A 20,622-nucleotide genomic window follows, 5' to 3' on the forward strand; every position below is an offset into this window, starting at 1 on the left:
TTTCACATATGGGTATTGTGGTAAAAATTACCCAATTTTGGGCAAAACCCCACTTAAGATAGGCCTCGAGCCAAGGTCCCTAATCTTGGCGCGCAATAAACCCTTCTCCAAATCACTAGGGTTTTAGCACGCTTCAATCCGACAAAGTTTCCGATATCTTCGTCCCCAACATAGCTGAACTTCTTCAGCTTCTATGCATGAAACTTCACACGCTTAACCCTCAAGCTTCATTCGTACAATCCAATTCCATGGCCTTTTCAACTGGCATTCGTCTATTACGCTGCTACCACCACCACTTCACTTTCACTGCAATACCATCTCGCTTCTCGGGGCTCCGAAAAGCCTCGTCGGAGCTCCGGTTTCTTTCATCAGTTACTCCGTCGAGGAAGCATGTCCGACCGGTAAGTGCCCGGCGGAAAGTCACTGAAGAGGAGGTTGGAGAGGAAGGTAATGGAAGTGTTGTTCTTAGAGATAGAGACGGAAATGAGGGCGGAGGAGGGGAGAGAATTGTACATACCGAGCTTCACAAGGAGGCTACTGAGGCATACATGTCTTATGCAATGTCAGTGCTGCTGGGTCGCGCTTTGCCTGATGTTAGGGACGGGTTGAAGCCAGTGCACAGGCGAATACTGTGAGTTTTCTTAGTTGAGAAATGTGTCAAGTAACCGAAGGAATATTGGTATTAAAGCTCATTTTGGAGGAATGGGAAAAAATTACTCTAGTTTCGCTAGTCTTTGTTGCTTATTTTTGGTGATTCTCAGAGCTGAACCAGACACATGTTACTTTATTTGTGGAAGAAATTGTAGACATGACTAGAAGCTGTGCCTAAATATACTCCTAAACTTACTTTTTCTATGTCAAAATAAGATATCTAATAACATAAAATTGTTTTGACTTTTTTGGTAAGCAGTAACTTTTTAGAGGGATCGAGGAGAGCAATATGATATTTCAGTTGTCCCAGCCTTGGTGATTGAATTACATATACCTGTGCTTGTGGGAGTTGACATGTCACCTATGGAATTAGTCGAGGTGTGGGCAAGTTGGCCCGGACACCAAAACTATTAAAAGAAAATACTACTCACTCAATTCTGAAAATGTATATGAGCAATGCATTTCTGGGTATACACCTTATCCCACTTTTGCTAACAACAAACTTTTACTGTAAAAGAATATACCCACTAGCCTAATCTTCTATCTGATTCATGTTGATCACGTGCAAGTGTGTAGAACTAACTTCTAATTTGAAAATGTGGACTAGAGGTTTGTTTGGTAAAGCTTTCTTTGCTTATATTAGATGTTTCTGTAATATTTGCCTTCTTATCCTTTGAATCTGTACTGGATTTATAAGTCATCATATTTTGGCGACAGATATGCAATGCATGAGTTGGGGCTTTCTTCTAAGAAACCGTATAAAAAATCTGCGAGAGTTGTTGGAGAGGTTGTAGTCCATCTCTTCTTTCTCCTACACATACATGATAAATAGATGGTTATCTGCTGGAAGTACTCTCGTGCCATCCCTATTGCAAGTATCTTATTGCCTTTTTCTCCTATTTAAGGTTCTTGGAAAATTTCATCCTCACGGAGACAATGCAGTCTATGATTCCTTGGTCCGAATGGCCCAGGTAATGTTCCAATAAACTAAATCTTACCGAAGGATTATCAATGTCCAATAGTTGTATAATAGATTCATGCTTGCAAGTATTAATTTTGAATGTAAACCTTTAACCTTTCTTGAAGACAAATTATTTAGTGTTAGTACAATATAGAAGCTTTCTTGAGAAAGAAAAGTATATCGAAATAGAGCTCAATGGATACAGATTATTCATAATGCCTTCCCAACTAACTTGGTATTGCAGCTCTGTTGAATGATTCGATTAGTTGTTTGGCGCTTTTTTTTTTGATAAATGCTTTTTGCAGAAACACTCTACCTTCCCTTTTTCCATAAAGATCACCACACTCTACCTTATTAATGTCCTAAATTCATTTTCCCTTTATACTCTAGAACCTCAGAAATCATGAGCAAGGAGGCTAGGACCAAGTATAAATTAAAGGAGAAAAAGGTAGGCTAAGTAGTTTTTTGTCGTAAAATTAACTGAAGCAGACTGTTCTGTTGATCTACATCTCTGAATGAGCATATGTTTTGCGAGAATGAAAGCTCAGCCTCTGTCTGCTGTTAATCCAAAAATATCTTCTCAATAAGAATTCACGAGTATCTGTGAGGTGTTTTTATATATATTGGGGTGGGGTGGGGTGTTGCCGGGGAGGAATAGGCATGCTATCTGAAGTCACTTGGTCATCCATTGGCAGAGAAGATCTTAGGAAATCCCAAAGAGTCAATCTATCTCTTGTGGGAGGATATGTATTTGTACATCTGAAAAAAAAGGGTGACAAACTGCTTTAGCTCCTCCTGTAAAATGTTAAAAGTAGTTCCTCTAATGGAAAGCTTATGTGGATCTTGCTGGACAAGGCCTCTTTATAAGTTCGTTTTGGTGGTGCTCATAATTGTAGGACTGTAAAGTTCCTATGACCTAAGTAAGCCCCGAGTATCTAGATCTTGAGTTAACCATAGAACTCATCATTAAGTGCTTGGACTAGATCATAAAAGTGGATTTTCCGCATTTACCAGTTGGGATCCTGAGGGCACCCAATATTTTTTTCCTTTTTCGTGTGTTTGGCTGCTTGGAGAGCTGTATTAGCTGTTAGAATTTGAGGAAGAGGAGCATCATACATGTCAGCTGGTGTTGTATGTGTAAATGTTCAGGAGAGGATGTAGAGCACTTACTATTACATTCTCAAGTAGGTATGCACCTGTGGTGGAGGTCCTGAACTGGTTTGGAATACAGTGGGTTTTGCCAAGAACAACAAAGGAGGTAATGTATAACTGGGTTTTCAGAAGAAGGAGAAGAAGAGCCAAGGCATGGGATGTAGTTTCACTAGCAATTAATGGTTAGTTTGGATTGAGTGGAATAGAAGAGATTTTGAAGGGGTAAAAAATGATTGTACATGTGAGGAGTAACCTCTTGTCTCTAGTTTCTTTTGGGTGTACCCATGAGGCTCTTTTTTGCATATATGATTTTGGTGACCTTTGTAGAGAAGCATATTTTGGTTTTGGTTTCTCTGCATTTTTATATACTACTTGTATTTGGGGATATCCCTTCCATTAATAAAATTAATTTACCTTATGAAAAAATTGGCCTAGTTTTTTCTGCTCTACGTTTTGCAGTGTGCTTGGCTACTGGGTATTATTTACTTCTATTATAAGGTTTGTAATATAATGTTTTTCAGGATTTTTCCTTGCGGTCTCCACTCATTCGAGGGCATGGAAACTTTGGTTCAATTGATGCAGATCCTCCTGCAGCCATGCGTTACACTGAATGCCGTCTGGAAGTAGGTTAAACTAGCTTTTATATGTTCTCTGAATCTTTGGTTGTGCTTTCCATTTGAAAATCGTTGCTTCGTAATAAATTCCGAGAGACTCGAATCCTGAAGGCTATGAGTATGTACAAATGAGACTCATGCATAGACTGTGTTTGATAGTGGTAGAGAATAAAAACTAGGCTCCCCTATCTTTTCCTGAATCTAGTTAGAAATATAGGTTTTATCGCTGTTCAAAAGTCATAAATTTTGATAAATTCAGCTATATGAGTACATAGTTCAGATAAAAGTTCTATGTCTGTTTTTCTGTGTACCAGCTTTCTTATGTCATAGTGAAACTGATGTCCGAAACCTGCATATGTTTTTACTTCTGAAGGATCTTAATAAATGCATATCACGTCACTAATTACTTTTTGGCTTATGTTTTTTTTTAAAAAAAACATTCTGGGTTTTCTTTTAAATTATTGATATTACTTCGTTGTGGGAATTAATAGCGATGAATTGTTCCAAACGGCTATGTTTATTACTGTCGTTACAATTTCATTAACATTGTCTTGGAAATATTTTAGCTCATCATCGTTCCTTCTCAGGCACTCACTGAGGCCATGCTATTAGCAGACCTGGAGCAGAACACAGTCAGTTTCTCTCCTTAAAATGTGTAATAAGTTACAGTGTAAGGATGCTATGTCTTGGGTTTCTTTACACTATGGTTGATGTGTTGCAGGTAGACTTTGTCCCAAATTTTGACAACTCTCAGAAAGAACCATCACTACTTCCTGCTCGTATTCCGAACTTGTTGTTAAATGGTGCTTCTGGGATTGCGGTGAATCATTGACTCACTTGTTAGCTATTTAGCATCTTTTTATGGCCCCATATTCTGATGTCCTGTTTCCAGCGGGCAACTAAATTTCAGAAGCATTTCTCAAATGTGATAAGTTTTTTCCACACTCTGCTGTTTTCAGGTTGGTATGGCTACCAATATTCCCCCCCATAATCTTGGGGAGCTTGTGGATGCGCTATCTGCACTGATTCATAATCCAGAAGCCACGGTAGACATACACCTCTGGATACATGCTCATGGATTATGGATATATCCTCTTGCCTCCTCCTTACTTTTTTTTTGTGAATTCATTTTTTGCTTTCCTTCGCAATGAAAAAAGAAGAGTGGATAGACAAGTGTTCAAAATGTTTGTTGTCTGTTATACCAATTTTATATTAATTTCCATGTTAGGTTTTTGTGTTATAACCCTGGTCATCAACTTCATAACCATCACCTTATGAAACAAAAAACATTGTTGTTTGGCAATGTTTTTAGGTGCCAAGTGCTACTTCTGTACGGCTTGCAGTAAGATTCTGACTCATACATCTGGATTTGTTGTTTCCCAGTGTAGTTCATGTGTGAATTTTATTGCCTTGCAGAATAGGAGGATTATGTACATAATCATTGTCTAATTTTGAGCATTCACATACTGGGAGCTTTTATGCGTTTCAAGTTTAATATATATAAGAATTAAGAATCTTGTAATATGCAAACCTTTTTTATTCAAATTGTTCTAAGTTCTGTTTTGTGTTCCATTCCTTTCTGGGGGTTCGGTTGACTGTTGAAATTGGAATCATTTCATAGCTTTAGACCATTGTTTGAATAACATAGCTTTCTATACTTAATTGTGTAAAGACTGCGATAACTGTCTTCTTGTTTTCTATCTAGCTGCAAGAACTGTTGGAGTACATGCCTGGTCCTGACTTCCCAACTGGCGGAATAATTATGGGCAACATTGGGTAGGTTTTCTGAGCTCCTACTTATTTCTCTTCCCACTTGCCACTTACTCATAAATATGGAAGAGAACTTATTATAGAGTCCTCGATTTAGCTCACGGATCCTTTACATAAGCAGGGATGGTGTTTATTTTTGTACTTGTGGACGAGCTTAGTACTTAAAATCCCCTTATTGCGGCAGTTCCTTGGAAGATCCTCTAAACTTCTGACATGTGACTGTTGTTTTGGTGGATAACACAAAGAAAACTGATGCATGTATATCTAGTGTATAAATGGGTCTTAGATGTGTCTAGTCCCTTATGTTTAGTTTGCCATATTTGAGAATAGGTACCTGTGGTAGTTGTTTCTTATAATTGCCAAACATATTCAGTTTTTTACCACCTAGCTTTTAGTTTTTCTATAACAATATATGATTGGCTAGGGTGTCATATAGTGCTTAAAGAATCTACTCAGTTAGAAAATTGCTTGATTGTTCCTTATGCCCTTTATCTGAAAGTGTTAAAAAATAAATTTTATCCTCAGATGTTTGGCGGTTTGGTAATTTCATGGCTACACAGTGGAAAGGAATGAACCTAGATGAACTTGTAAAAAAAGTTCATTTGGTTTGGCAATCCTTTTGTTAGAAATTGTTAGTTCATGGCTCTTCTGCTGCTTTTCATGTTTTGATAGTAATCTACTTCTTGAGAGATCATCCTTTTTTTAAACTAGTGATAAAATTTGATAACCTGAATGTTCTCTCCTATTGGTTCGTAAGAGTTTGAGGCGCATTTCCATGCCATTATACTTTTTCTTGTTTTGTGAGAACTGAGAGTCCATTAGAGATTTTCTTTTGTTTCCTTTCATTAGGAAGGTTAAGATCCCTAGCGAAATGAAGTATATGGTCTTTGATTTATGCAAGATTGAACAGTGTGACCAATTATATTCTTTGTCTGTAAAGAATTTTGGAGGCATATAGGACTGGAAGAGGACGAGTAGTAATTCGAGGGAAGACTGATATTGAATTACTCGACGCCAAGACAAAACGCGCTGCAATAGTTATCCAAGAGGTTCCTATCTCTGCTTTTTAGTATATTTATGTTAGAAGTGGATGTTGTTTGCAATTTTAATCTGGTTGATATTTGCTTCTTATAAATGAAACAGATTCCTTATCAAACAAACAAAGCGTCCCTTGTTGAGAAAATTGCTGATCTTGTGGAAAATAAGGTACCTTTCTGATTAGTAACGTGCACTTTTGTTATTAGACTAGGGATTTCCTGGGAGTAATCACATGTTTGGCCAAGCGTACAAAATCTACTTATTTTGAAAAGTGCTTTTTGCCAGGAGTGCTCTTTGAAAAAGTGAAAAGTACTTTTGGAGGATAGCAGTTTGTGTTTGGTAATCAATTTGTAAAAAACATTTGCTGATATTAGAACAACAATTTGTGTTTGGCCAAGGTTTCAAAAATATTCTTATTATTTTTTAGGGAATCTACTTTTTTCAAATTATGAGAACAGCTTATGCCACATTATAAAAAAAAACAACTTATGCTACTACTTAAAAGCACTTACTTTTCCTAAAAAACTTTCTCAAACACCTCAACTCTGTAAAATAAGCACTTCCTTGAAAATACACAAACTCGTGGCTCCCAAAACAGGCTATTAGTTGGTGCAACTCCAGTTGGCTCACATATTCGCATGAGCCTGCTTCTCTACCCTTCTCCCACTTATATACCAAGCTCCTTCCGGAAGAAGAGAACAAATGTTCAATGTGTTACTTTGGTTTGTGCCACTAACTTAGTGGCATATGTTATTGTTGCCCCTCTCCATTTATTACCTGTCTCTTTGTGTAAGAAGGAAAAAATCCACTTACTGATATACTTTACTCTGTATCATCAAAAAAGATATACTTTACTCTGATGAGCAATGTATATTGTTGTGTTTTCCCTTTCTTTCAGAAGAATAAACTTGTTGTGCTTTTCTCTGTACCCTTATTATCTTGATATCCTCCCCTTCCTGACATATCTGCTATTTGATTTAAAAAAATATCTTGCCTGTTTAATCTGTGCATATAATAAGTCTACTCTAAGTAGATGTTTGCTGCCGTGGCCATAGTGATACCATGTAGTGGGGCTACATGACCACCTAGATGTCACTTATTGTGCCTATTTGGTCTCCATCCATCCTCTGTGAACCAGTTGTTGGTGGGAGGTGGCATGTTGGAATTAGCCGAAGTGGCCGCAAGTTGGCATGGACACCACGGTTATCAACAAAAATAATTACAGGGGATAAAAAGGACTCGGAAATTGGATTTCATACTGTTTATTCTGTATACAACTACTATTGACTCAACAAAGGGATAGTTGAAAATGGAAGGGACTGACAGCCAACAGAGAGTTTTGGGTAGATGTTTTAGCAGTCTCATGCAGAAATATGATGGATGATAAATTCTATTGAAGGCTTTTTGGAATCTTCAAGCACTTAATGGTTACATTTTCTATGGTTATTGACACGGGGGTCCATTTTTACTGTGGGCAGTCTACAAAAAATAAATAAGCTATATAGTAGATGATTTGCTTAACTCAGACATGGTCTATGTGGATTCAAATAGCGAACCCCAACTTGGTCGGGATGAGACATATAGTTGTTGTATCTGGTGTTGCAAATCATATTTTTGTTGTCTGCTAGTTATTTTCATCTGGTGTAAAGGAGCTCCTTAAGCAATAATATTCTATGTTTAGAGAATTACCCTCTTTCTCTGACACGGCTTTTTATGGGGAGCAGAATCTCAACACTTTTGAAGAGTGCAGATTTCTTTAGGGAAGCAACCCTGTTTCTCTTCCTTCTTTTGTGGGGAATACACATGCCATCTATACTTAATGTATATCAAAATTCACACCATCTCCCTTGATATATACTGATTTTGCAATGTTGTTACCTTGGTTCTTAAACTTCGACACAGATCAAATTTTTTAACCTATTGTAATTGTAACGTTCTATAAGCATGGGGTCCTTCCTTTGTTTAATGTAGTGTCTAAATATGTAGTTTCAGCAGTTTTCTGTAAGTTTGTTTGAATCTTCATTAGTAATACACGTAGCTTTGCTGGAACATGCTCTTATTTTCTAAGTTCCTCTGATATCTTGATTTGGTCAAGAGTTGAACACGGCACCTGATTTGTTTTTGTTCCCTTTCTTGTCAGACTTTGGAAGGAGTAAGTGATATCCGTGATGAGAGTGATCGATCAGGAATGCGTGTAGTCATTGAGGTAGTGAGAACACTAACATTCCTCTTTCTCCAATTTGTCCATGTCATCATATTCCATGGCTCATTTGTGATGATTAAATATTTTTTTCTAAATGTATTAATGTTTAGCACTGATTGATCGTTGGCTTTTAATTGTTTTCCAGCTTAAAAGAGGATCTGATCCAGCCATCGTGTTGAATAATCTTTACCGTCTTACTGCTCTGCAATCCAGTTTTAGTTGCAACATGGTCGGGTAAGTGACTATCACACCCTTTAAGAGGTTATATGCTTTGTTTGCAAAAGAAGGAAACTCCAGCATCTGGATCACTCTGTTATGATAAGATTGCCCCCTGTAACCAATTGCATGATAGAGGTGTTTTCCCCTATACACTGCCCCGAAGTCCTATGATATCGATATCAGAGGCGTTGAAAGTTATTCTTCAAGAAGTATAATAATAGCTTTCAGCCTCTTGAATTTCTGTTTTTGCTGCTCTTTTTTTTTTTTGGTAAATGATAAGGGTCAATTTTGCTGATGTCTTCAGTACTAAGATGGTGCTGAAGAAGTAAACTCTAAAAAGCAAGAAAGCAAAAATGTTCCTGTCTCTCTCTGCATGGAACCCACAATATATATTAAGGTTTCCATATCAATTACAAGTTCCATATTACACTGACAAGCAAACTGAACAGTCAGCTTTCTTTATTTTAATTAATCTCTTCTGACATTCCAAGCTAAAATATTAAGTTTCATATGATAGCTCTAGAGTATTATGCTCTCTCTGCTTGAAATTTCTTCTCCATGCGTGACTCTTGGGATAGTTAATTGAACACGAGGCATTTTTGAGTTCTCTTGTTCTCCAAGGTTTTGATGTACTGTCCGACTGCGCTGTACTGCCAGATGCATTTTCAGTTTCCAGCTTTTATGACTTCTATCAATAGTATTAATGACGTTTGGACATATTCTTATTCGAGCAGAAGTCAATTTATCTTCTTTTCTCTGAACATATTTGCATTAATGAAAATGTTTGTCCATGAAAAAGTACTTACATTTATTAGTCCTCTATAGGCAATAGTAGGCTGAAGATGCCCCTCTTAATCATTAAGCTGATACTTATAGCATACTAATGGCAAATGAAATGAAGTTGGTTGCAACTGAGTTCTCAAAATTTGACATTATCAACTAGTATATGTCTATTGCTGAGGTCTCAATTTTATAGATTTCCAATGCAATGGGTCTTAAATGCATTTTCACATGCTGTTTTTTCAGCTTATGAGGTTTAAAATGTCCTTAATTATTTTAGTTCTCTCCATATGTTGCTTGACCGTATTGAATTCTACGTTGCTCACTGCCATCCATACTTGTTTCATACCACTACCTAACTACTTATCACTCAACATTTCTTCAGTATTCTCAATGGTCAACCAAAGCTGATGGGGTTAAAGGAATTGCTCCAGGTGACAAATGTTTCCTATAATATGATGAATGGTTTGTATGTATATAATTTCACTTTTCATTAAAGACTGTTTAAGCAATGATTGTGTAAGTTTTGTCTTTTCTGTAATCATCTCTATTTTTCTCCATTTGTTTCCTTCTTTCCATCCAAAATTGATGTCTTCCGATATCTTAATGTTATTTGTTTGATGTCCCTTGATAATTACAATCAAGGTGATCTCATCAATGCATTAATTAATATACCTTTTTGTATCTGGCAGGCATTTTTGGATTTTAGATGCTCTGTTGTTGAAAGGCGGGCTAAGTATAAACTTTCACAAGCACAAGAAAGAAACCATATTGTTGAGGTATGATAGTTCCCCCCCCCCCCCTNCCTTTGATCAGAAGTCTTAACAACAACAACATACCCAGTGTAACCTCATAGGTGGTGTCTGGGGAGTGTAGTCTGTGTAGAGTATACACAGACCTTACCCCTACCTCGTGGAGGTAGAAAGGCTATTTCTGATAGACTGTCGGCTCAAATAAAGCATATCAGAGCAATTTGAAAAAGAAAAACCAGAAGTGAAGAAGAATGGCAAATAATAGGGAAATATTACTAGTAACAAAAACAAATAATGCGACAACCAAAGCACTTCATCAGAAGCCGTACAATGTTAGAATTAAAACACTAGAAGCGTAAACTTCTTAAGCTATATATCGTCTCACATTAGACAAATATCATATGAGTATTGTGTTTGACACCTAGGAATAGGAGGGTCTTGTACTCTCCATTTTATCTTTATGGTAGTTTGCTTTTCTTATTTCTCTACATGGTGTCTGAGCCTGTACTATCTTTAAAGAGGCCTAAACAGGTTCTGCCTACGAGAAGGCACGGCTTACGCCAGTTACCAGGAAAAAGTTCTTTTCCATTCTGTAATTTCCTTCTCGGGATCGTTCCTTCTTCCAGTAACCGTTTGATGGCAAGCGCCTATTTCTGATCACTGTTCTGGAAGTGCCATACTTTTTTTCCTGCGACAGTTTTGGCAAAAATACCTCTTGCTGATCGCTGGTCTTGCAGCAAATTTTCCTATGAATTTTTTGCAATTGAAACTTTTGGTTGAGTTTCTCTGTCCCAAGGACATTTAGGTGATTTTCGGACAGTGTTTCAAGCAACCATTCCTGTAACTATTTACTTGTCTTTTTCAAGTATTTTTATCAAATAAACTCTAGTTGGATTACAGACTTTTGGAGAGCGTGTTAATAAGTCTTTAGAATGCTAGTGTCAGAACATTTGAAAGCTTAAGGTTTTTAGGTTAGATAGTCATAATTTGGACAAAATTTATATGAGTAGTTTCAGTTTACTTCTCTCAAAAATCAGTATGTGTTTGGCACGTGTAAATAGGTATATCTTGTTTCTATCAAGTCATTTATACGTCTGATGATTTATTGTACCTCCATAATACTTAATAACAATTTGGATCTCTTTTCTCTTGAGAAGTTTTGGGCATACCTCAACTCCAAGTGAAATATGCTGAATTTATGAATAAAGTTGCTGATATACCCCCCCCCCCCCCCCCCATGTTGTGATTTAAGGGTATTATAATTGGACTTGATAACTTGGATGAGGTCATCAATACAATCAGAAAAGCATCAAGCCATGCGCTCGCAACTGCCAATTTGAGAAAAGGTAACAGTATTACAGATGTATATCTTCATGTTGCTAGATTTTTCACTATCGCCTGATCATAATTGTGTTGGAAATTGTATTAGCCTTCCTTTTATAATTTCCTAATAGCAGGAAATCACTGCCAAAATTTCTTATCAACCTGCACTTGCAGAATTTGAATTGACTGAAAAACAAGCTGAAGCTATATTAGATATAAGCCTGAGAAGGCTTACAGCACTCGAGGTTTGTCATGAGGCCGCATTTGGAAACTTGATGGGTGCTTTAGTTGTTATTGAACTCCATCCAACATTCTTTTTCTGTATCGGTAATGCAGAGAAATAAATTTGTCGACGAGGGGAAATCCTTGAGAACGCAAATTTCCAAGTTAGAGGAACTTTTGTCTAGTGAGAAGCAAATACTCCAGGTAGCCTCATGAGAACTGGGTTTTGTTCTTCTTATCAAGCTTAGATATGAATTAATGCTCTTCTACCATTTTGGTTTTTTGAAGAATCAAGATGCCAGATGTTTGTCTATTTATTGGTTGTTCTTGTACCATTATTTGTCAAGAAGTCAAATTTATGTTGCTTCCACTCAAACATAATTCTTTTAACAATCTAATAGAAATACCCAGCTTATGAAATACACTGTAGAAGCAACCTGTTACTACTGTTTAGCAAGTTAATTCATTTCGCATATTGCTCCTTTTCTTCATTTGTGTTTGTCAGCAATTTAGGGGTGGGGTGCTTCTGTTAGGTAGTATATTAATATTTTGATTGTTCACCTCCTTTTTCAATACCATTCATATATTATGTAGTGATACTCAATTACCTTGTTAGTTGACATTTGTGTCCTTGCTTTTCAATTTTTGCAATATGAACAACTAGTTGATTGAAGAAGAAGCACTTGAAATAAAGGACAAGTATTTCACTCCAAGGCGTTCACAGTTAGAGGATACAGACAGCGGTGATCTTGAAGATATAGACGTGATTCCGAATGAAGAAATGCTACTGGTAATCAACCTGCACGCTGTCTAGGTTTGAAGGTTTTGTGTTACTTTTTTCCTTTCCAATTTGTTTTTATTTCTGTTTCTCCTTGATTTCAGGCAATTAGTGAGAAGGGCTATGTTAAACGGATGAAACCTGACACATTTAATCTACAAAATCGAGGGACTATCGGCAAATCAGTTGGTAAATTAAGAGTAAATGATGCAATGTCTGATTTCCTTGTTTGCAGGGCCCATGACAAAGTTCTCTATTTTAGGTAAACTTGCTTTCACCTTTTTACCGACGTTTACTAGATTTTTTCAGCATATAAAATGGAGCAAATATATAATTGGTTTTCCGACATTTTTCTTTCCCAACTTATATTTATGGAAGAGGGAACTTGGTTTGAGTGGATTTGGTATCCTTACAATCCTGTTTCATTGTCTAATTAATTACGTCATTGTTAGCCCTCAATATATTTTATTCAGTTCTGTGTTAGTGGGCGACTTAGCCAATGATGGGCATGCGGATGTTCTTATTTCAATGTTTGTTTTGATTCTAATTGGCAGCGATAAAGGTACCGTGTACTCTTCTCCAGCTTACAAGATTCCTGAATGCAGCCGAACTGCAGCCGGCACTCCTTTAATTCAGGTCAATATTTACCATCTACAGAAAGCTTGACTTGTTGCCTTCATTCCTAATTTCTCATTCTTTCCCTTGATCAGATATTGTCCTTGTCTGATGGCGAGAGAATAACTTCAATTATTCCTGTGAGCGAATTTGCGGGAGATCAGTATCTTGTGATGCTTACTGTGAATGGATATATCAAAAAAGTATCATTGAACTATTTTGCCTCTATTAGGTCTACAGGAATAATTGCGATTCAATTGGTTAGTCAGCTCTTTTCTTTCCTTTGAATTAGGATTCTTGGACCCAAAGCAAGCTCAGACATGATACTTTGATCTGACAGGTCCCAGGTGATGAATTAAAATGGGTGAAATGTTGCTCAAATAATGATTTTGTTGCAATGGCTTCACTAAATGGAATGGTGATTTTGACGCCTTGTGCAAATGTAAACTCTCTTGTTCTTTTATTTCATGGGTACCTTGTTTTCAGTCTTTGTTATTGTTTGTTGTGCTGCTGTGCCAAAATACAAAATAAATTGGTGCTTCGGTTCATGCAGAAACAAGTTTGTTAGTGGCATAAGATTCTATTACAGGATCTGAATCAAGTAATGTTTGTACTTATTCTAATCAGACAACTGGGTATACTTAATCTGTGCGTGTGTGTGTGTGGAGAGAGAGAGAGAGAGAGAGAGAGAGAGCAAGGGTCGCCTACCTGTTGCACATGGCTGCAGTTTTTGTACTTAATCAGTTGAGGTACATACATAATTTGAAGTGAGATTATTTAAAGAATGTAGAAAGTTTGCTTTCTCATGGTAGATGGAACATCACTGTCTGAAATAGATTTACTTTTGCATCTCTTCGGTGAATTTTTTTTTGTTGGTAAATGGTAACCCATGCGATTCTTATTGTGAGTTTAGGGAATTGAGATAGTGGAAGTCACTTGTGCTGGATGATGAATAGAGAGCTGTCTTGGAAAGATATGTAAAGGGTTCCAATGCTTTGGTTAGGGGTATTGACGGTTTGGTTCAGTTTTTCCCTAGAAAGAAACAAAACCAATAAAGTGGGTTTTTGTTGCTTTGGTTGTTGTTAGTTTATTCGGTTTTTGTTGGGCCTTCTATAAAATAGATGACAATATTGTTACATTTGTCAAAAAATACATGAGAATATACTTCCAAGCTCATATTAGGTTGACTGTATATTTTGTTTTGGGTGAAGTAATTAATGATATTAGAAAGCATCAAGAAGATGCAAATTTACAAAAGCACAGGTGCAAGAAAACTGCTCCAAACAGAAATATATGGAGCTAGCTTGGCAAAAAACCTGTGAAATAGTCAAAAGGGAACTCTACTACTCTACTGTACTAGAGATAGGGGACTAACAAAATACAAAAAGTTATCCACACTGTTTACACTGTCAAGTCTCCTCAATAACCAGCTGGCATAAGCATCCTAGACATTTAGGTGGACTATATTCCAACAATAGTACCAAATCAAATACTCTTTGAGAAAAAAAGGAAATATATTATTAAGTTACATATGCACCTTCCTCCAAAATATCTTATGCATTGTCAAGAATTTAGCCATTTTCAAGGAACTAAAAAAATTCTTATAATGAACTTCTTGTCTAATAAAAATTAAAGATCTAGTTGTGATATACCAAGATATGTTGATGTTAATTGAATTAAACAATGATGAATAACTAAATACCCAGATAAATTATTTTGAACATGAAAGTAAAAATTTCTAATCAAAAAAGTGAAGGCAAAAAAATCGAATTACTATAGAGGCAATCACCTAGATTACGAACCAAGAGTGCAAAGGATTAACGAACATTAATGTGGATTATTTAGAAAGAGAAATATGAGAGCTTTAGAAGTAGAGTCGAGTTTCTCCTGGCTTAGTACTCTCTGTTCTCTTATATTCTTTTGGTGCACATATGAAGTTCCTGGTTGTATAGATGATTCATTATCTTTTGGTGCACATAGATTCGTTATCTTTTGGTATATGGTATACCCATTGTATTCAACCAGTTATGGCCATGTTTATGCACGAAACTACTTTTACTTGATAAAAAAGAAGGGCATTTTATAGTTTGCAGCTGTCTTCAGAGATCTGGTTCCCCTTTTCCTTTTTTGTTTTTCTCGCTTTTGGATTTTGATAAACATATGTTTTACTACGTAGGTAAGTACTTACATGTGCACTCTTTATAACTTCAATTTTATTGGGGATTTATTTCCATAATAAAATAGGTAGGGTGTTGGTATCACTTTTTTTTCTACATCTACATGTTACTGGGGTTATTCTTGATTCTTCTGATGATTTGTTTTCCTTCATGTACTGTTAATTTCTGCACAGATAAGAGCACTTAGTAGAAATACTAGAGGCTCTGTTGCCATGAGACTAAAAGATGGGGATAAAGTGGCTAGCATGGACATTATACCAGATGCTTTGCAGAAGGAACTGGACATGACCTTGGCAGTTCATCAAAGAAAGTAATCTTTCATCTATCACTCTGTATATCCTAGTTGTCTTGATTGTTGTTTAAGGGTAGCTTGATATCCGGTTAAGCCTGAAGTAATATGGAAACCAGATCTGGTGAGTTGTTATGGTTTCATTTTGCTGAAATTGATGTTAGTGTGAATTAAGCTGGTAAAGAGAGTTTGATTTTGTGGTACATCATCTAGCATTCTTTAAAATCTTTTTTGAAAATTGGTAACTTGTATTTCTCAACATTAAGGGCTATGCTGGCCACCTCCAAAAAACTATCAACAAAGAGCCTAGGAAACTCAAACTAATTACAAGGATCTTAGCAAATCTACTGAATAACATCATCTTTTTTTCCTTCTTTACAATAAAAATGGAACTTTGCAATACAGTTCTCCTTAATCTTCTGCATGGAGTCAAATCTGTCCTCAAAGTACCTTCCATTCTTTTCCTTCCAAATTGTCCACCAGATGCAGGAAGGACTTACTCTCAACCATCTCTTCTGTGATTTGCTACCTCCTCTTCTAATCCAAGTGCTGAGTAGGTTTGATATATGTTCAGGCATGGTCCATTTCACTCCTGTGAGGTTAAAGAAAAGGGACCAGCGTTGAACAATCACCTCGCAGTGCAGAAAAAGGTGATTGTTTGTCTCTGCTTACCTTAGGGTTATCTGAAGCTTCCTCTTCTGTAAAGCTTCATGTGTTATCACTGACGGGTACTCTTCTATGCTTTTCACATCTCTGGTAGTCTCTAGGTTGATTTTGTCCCCTAGGCTGCTTCTTCTAACACCATCGGCTCTCCAAAAATGCTCTCCAAAAATGATTATTATTACCAGCATGTCTTGCCTATTTGTTGCCCAAAAAAAAACCAGATTTCTTGCATCAATTGTTTTGAAAGCCTGACTTATTTTTCTGTTGCTCTTTGATTTGTTTGTAATGCTCTCTTTATCTTCAATATGCTGCGTACCAGTAAAAGGAGCATGAATGGCCCGTGGCTGCTGTTCGTGTCAGAAAGCGGTTATGGGAAGCGAGTTCCAGTTAGCAGATTCCGCACATCACCTTTGAATAGAGTCGGTTTAATTGGTTACAAGGTACACCATAATGCTTATAAGCGAAAGTATAATCAAAGATAAAAATCCTTATCACTGCCTTTCCTCTCTTCATATGAAAAAGGAGGAAGGTTAACTTTTATTATCTTTGTTCAGCTTAGTCAACTAATATGTTTGATGCATTTATTCAGTTTTCATCTGAAGATCGCCTGGCAGCAGTATTTGTAGTTGGATTCTCCTTTGGAGGTACCGTAATCCTTTGTATTCTTCTGCGTAGTTTGAATGCTTTGAATACTAGCAGACTTCAAATATTGTGGTAATAATAAATAATTGAAATGCTTTAAGCAGAAGATGGTGAGAGTGATGAGCAAGTTGTTCTTGTGAGCCAGAGTGGAACGGTGAATCGCATAAAAGTTCGGGACATCTCCATCCAGTCCCGGTATGCGAGGTATGTCGGTGTCTTGTAGCATTTGTCTTCTTTAATGTGTGGTGCTATAGTTTGCTTTTCAAGTATACAATTTCTGCAGTAGTACATTCTTTGATTGCTGATTACCTTTTTATTAGAGTGCCTATAGGCTTAAGATCTATTTGTCGTTGTTCCCAGGAGTCTTATTGTCCTTGGTTCTTTCATAGGGATGTAGTTTGACTATATTTTAATACCATCTTGAGTTCTGCGAAAGCTCAAAGTCATTTTAGGCTAGAAGCTTGGGTCAATTGGCTTGCTCGAAAACTTATATTTAAAGATTTGACATCAGCCAACAAAAGACCCCGAAAAGTTGATGAGTGAAAAAGGAAAGGGGGTTTGTGCATAGGAGAGTGATAATGATGGAAACTGAGGGGTCGTTTGGTAGAGTGTATAAAAATAATGCTAAATAGAATGTATTAGTAAAGCTTGCATTAGTAATGCTTATATTAGTAATACATAAAATATTTTTATGCATTGTTTGATTTGATGTATTAAGAAAAGTATATATTGTATAAAAATATTTATTTACAAAAACATCCTCCACAATTATGGCGGAAAAGATGTAAAATTGCTTTTGAGGGGTAATTGGGTCTTTAACAATGCTAATGCATGTATTAAATCCTTTGCATTACTAATACGTAAAATCCATGGTGTCACCTCTTTTTATGTATTGGTAACTGTTTCTATTTCTTTAAATCAATACATGGGTTGTACTGAAAACCATATTTACATACTGAACTCTAAAGGCATTGTCCTATCCCTATAATGAGTCTAAAACATCAATGATAGAGACGGTGTCATTAGAGTAGATCTGATTACACCAAAGTTAGAATACAATTCAGTTTTATTGCTGCATATTACTCTCCCTATTCTTAAAAACTCTTTAAGGTTTCTCTCTTTCCAGATAGTCCACCAAATAGTAGCAGGAATGATTCTCCTGTTGATTCTGTTCTTAGCTTGTAATCCTGCTACTTCCTGACTGTATAAGGCCCCCTGCCATTCTATCCATGAGATGTTTTGAGCCTTAGGAATAGACTCCACAATTGGCAGTGACCTTGCACTGGATGAAAAGTGATGGACTGTTTCTGCAGTTTCCCCACAAAAAAAGCATCTAGAGTACAGTGTAATCCCCATCTTCATCAAATTATTCTCCTGTGTCAACACAGCTTCCTTAGCCAGTAACCACACAAAATAGGCCACTTTGTGTGGGATCTTGGCCTTCCAAATGTGTTTCCAGTGTCATTTGGGTGCCTGCATAGTTGGGTGGGTGGTTCAACTTCCTATATGCTGCACTTACTTTAGAAGTCCCTCTATTTTTCCCCAACCACTGCAATCCGTCCTGCCCCGTCTCCAAGCCACTAAATTGTTCAATGACGCTGAAGAATTCTATAACTCTTGGCATTTCCCAATCATTGAGGTGCCTTCTAAATATAATATTCCATCCATGAGGAGTCCACAGTTCAGCTATTGTACTTTGTTGAAGAACCAGAGTGTGTATATGTGGGAAATGTGGCAATCCTCCTTCCAGAATCTAGTTTTAGCGCCATCTACCATTTTAATCTTGGTGTTTGGTTTGACTTCATACCATAGTGATCGGATGGATTTCCATAAACTAACATCATAGGGAGTGGTAACTTCCTTTGGCATCCAATTGTCACTCTCTTCATATTTTGCTATTATGACTGAGCCCCATAAATTCTGATTATCATTTGAATACCTCCAAAGCCACTTCGTTCTCAAAGTGTTGCTTTGATTCTTTAGGTCTTGATCCCTAAACGTTAGTTATACATAGCATAAATAATGTACCAAACAAGGTACTAATACACAAAAATAATGCAAACACACATTCTACCAAACGACCCCTAAGAGTTGAGATGTAAATGAGGGGTTTGCCTTCTGGGACGAGCTCTAGTTTAATTACTCACCATAGCTATAGTTTGCTATAATTATCACTCACGACTAACATTATACATTAATTACGTGGGCTGACTTCGAGTTTGTATAATTAGTCATGTTTGTATATGTATAATTCGTCAGGATATACAAATAAATATGTATAATATACAATTTTTAACCTATATACATATACAATTCACCTCTCTCCCACTCTCTACCCACTCTCTACCCTCTCTCGCTTGCCTCTCTCCTCCCTCTGCCAATCTCGCTTGCCATTTATACAAATGTATATGAATAATATACAGTTATAAACATATACAATTCACCTCTCTCCCACTCTCTGTCCTCTCTCCCCCTCTCTCGATCTCTCTCGCCTCTCTCCTCTCTCTCTCAGTCTCGCTCGCCTCTCTCCTCTCTCTCTCAGTCTCGCTCGCCTCTCTCCTCCCTCTCCAAATCTCTCTTGCTATATATACAAATACATATGTATAATATACAATTATCTAACCAATATACATATACAATCACCTTTCTCCCACTCTTTTCCCCCTCTCTCTCGCCTCTCTCCTCTCTCTCCCATTCTCGCTCGCCTCTCTCCTCCATATAACATGTAGTTACAAATTGTAATTGTCAAACTATAGCTATGGAGAGTAATTAATTATTTTTAAGTGGCTATGTGAAAGTTCCCCAAAAAAGAACGAGACTGATTGTCATGGTATCCAAATAACCGGAGATGTATAATATTACATCATCTAAATTTCATGAGTCACAAGCAACTAGACATTAACTCTGGTACTGGTTTTCTGCTTTTCCCTTGTATCTACTGAAGAGAAACAAGATGCAGCCTAGAGGGACTACAGAAGAACTCTATGTTCTCTATTTCACAAATGGAAATCATTTAGATTTACTTAAATAGCTTAGTTGCACATAATTTCAATTGTGATAAATTATGTTGACAACTTCATGAGAAAATGACTGCATTATGGAGAAACAACACGGTACACTGAAGTGCTTTTGGCTTCTGATCAATATCTCAGATGTTACTTAGTCTCTAATATATTCTCTCTTTACCATTCTCCAGAGGAGTAATTCTGATGCGTCTTGAGCATGCTGGGAAAATTCAGTCAGCCTCATTGATCTCAGCAGCAGATGCCGATTCAGATTCAGATCCTGAAGTTGAAGATGGATCAGCAGTAGAAGCATAATGTCCCTACATTTGACCTGTATAACGTGCAGGTTATTTGCAGCGTGAGTAGCTGTAGGATGATGGGTACCATTTTGTACAGCTGATGATGTAATCTTGTAGATGCACTTCTGTACTTCTCTAAATATCCCTCTTTGATGGTTGCTGGGGAGATCTATCATTTTTTACCCGATAGGGAGGATCTAATCTGTGTCAGTGGTTCTACTCTACTAGTTCTTCTTCCTGCTTTACCCCCATTCAAAGATATAAGGTAGGTAGTTTAGATCATCACGAAATGGTTACTGAAATTATTGTAAGAGTGAAATTTTGTTGATATACAGAAGATAATTATATGTCTAGTGTTGTATGTTTCTAGTTATCAACAGATGAACTTTGAGATTGTCCCTTAAAATATAGTAAGGCCCTTTGAGAAGTTTTGCATACGGCAGACCATGATTTTCCATGTTCTGTTGTA

General features: G+C 36.8%; 1 protein-coding gene across 2 annotated transcripts; it reads left to right on the top strand.

The window, feature by feature from the left end:
• The first annotated feature begins 49 nt into the window (after window positions 1–49).
• On the top strand, window positions 50–20,580 carry LOC107007794 (DNA gyrase subunit A, chloroplastic/mitochondrial). Of its 2 annotated transcripts, XM_015206573.2 has the most exons (27): window positions 52–631; window positions 1,369–1,438; window positions 1,557–1,622; window positions 3,286–3,387; window positions 3,966–4,010; window positions 4,100–4,198; window positions 4,338–4,424; window positions 5,084–5,154; window positions 6,089–6,197; window positions 6,292–6,354; window positions 8,327–8,392; window positions 8,535–8,623; window positions 9,774–9,822; window positions 10,081–10,167; window positions 11,393–11,486; window positions 11,638–11,708; window positions 11,800–11,889; window positions 12,350–12,475; window positions 12,568–12,725; window positions 13,018–13,099; window positions 13,174–13,338; window positions 13,419–13,520; window positions 15,429–15,565; window positions 16,527–16,647; window positions 16,797–16,851; window positions 16,954–17,053; window positions 20,046–20,580. In XM_015206573.2, exons 1-27 carry the CDS (start codon window positions 198–200, stop codon window positions 20,167–20,169), a joined length of 2,862 nt encoding a protein of 953 aa, XP_015062059.1. In that variant the 5' UTR covers window positions 52–197; the 3' UTR covers window positions 20,170–20,580. The 2 variants fall into 2 exon arrangements, with proteins under 2 accessions (XP_015062060.1, XP_015062059.1); XM_015206574.2 differs by lacking the exons at window positions 16,797–16,851; window positions 16,954–17,053; window positions 20,046–20,580 and adding an exon at window positions 16,119–16,194 and having other exon boundaries at window positions 50–631.
• Window positions 20,581–20,622: the final 42 nt, after the last annotated feature.

Source organism: Solanum pennellii, chromosome 1 (assembly GCF_001406875.1).
Source record: "Solanum pennellii chromosome 1, SPENNV200".
Classification (NCBI taxonomy): domain Eukaryota; kingdom Viridiplantae; phylum Streptophyta; class Magnoliopsida; order Solanales; family Solanaceae; genus Solanum; species Solanum pennellii.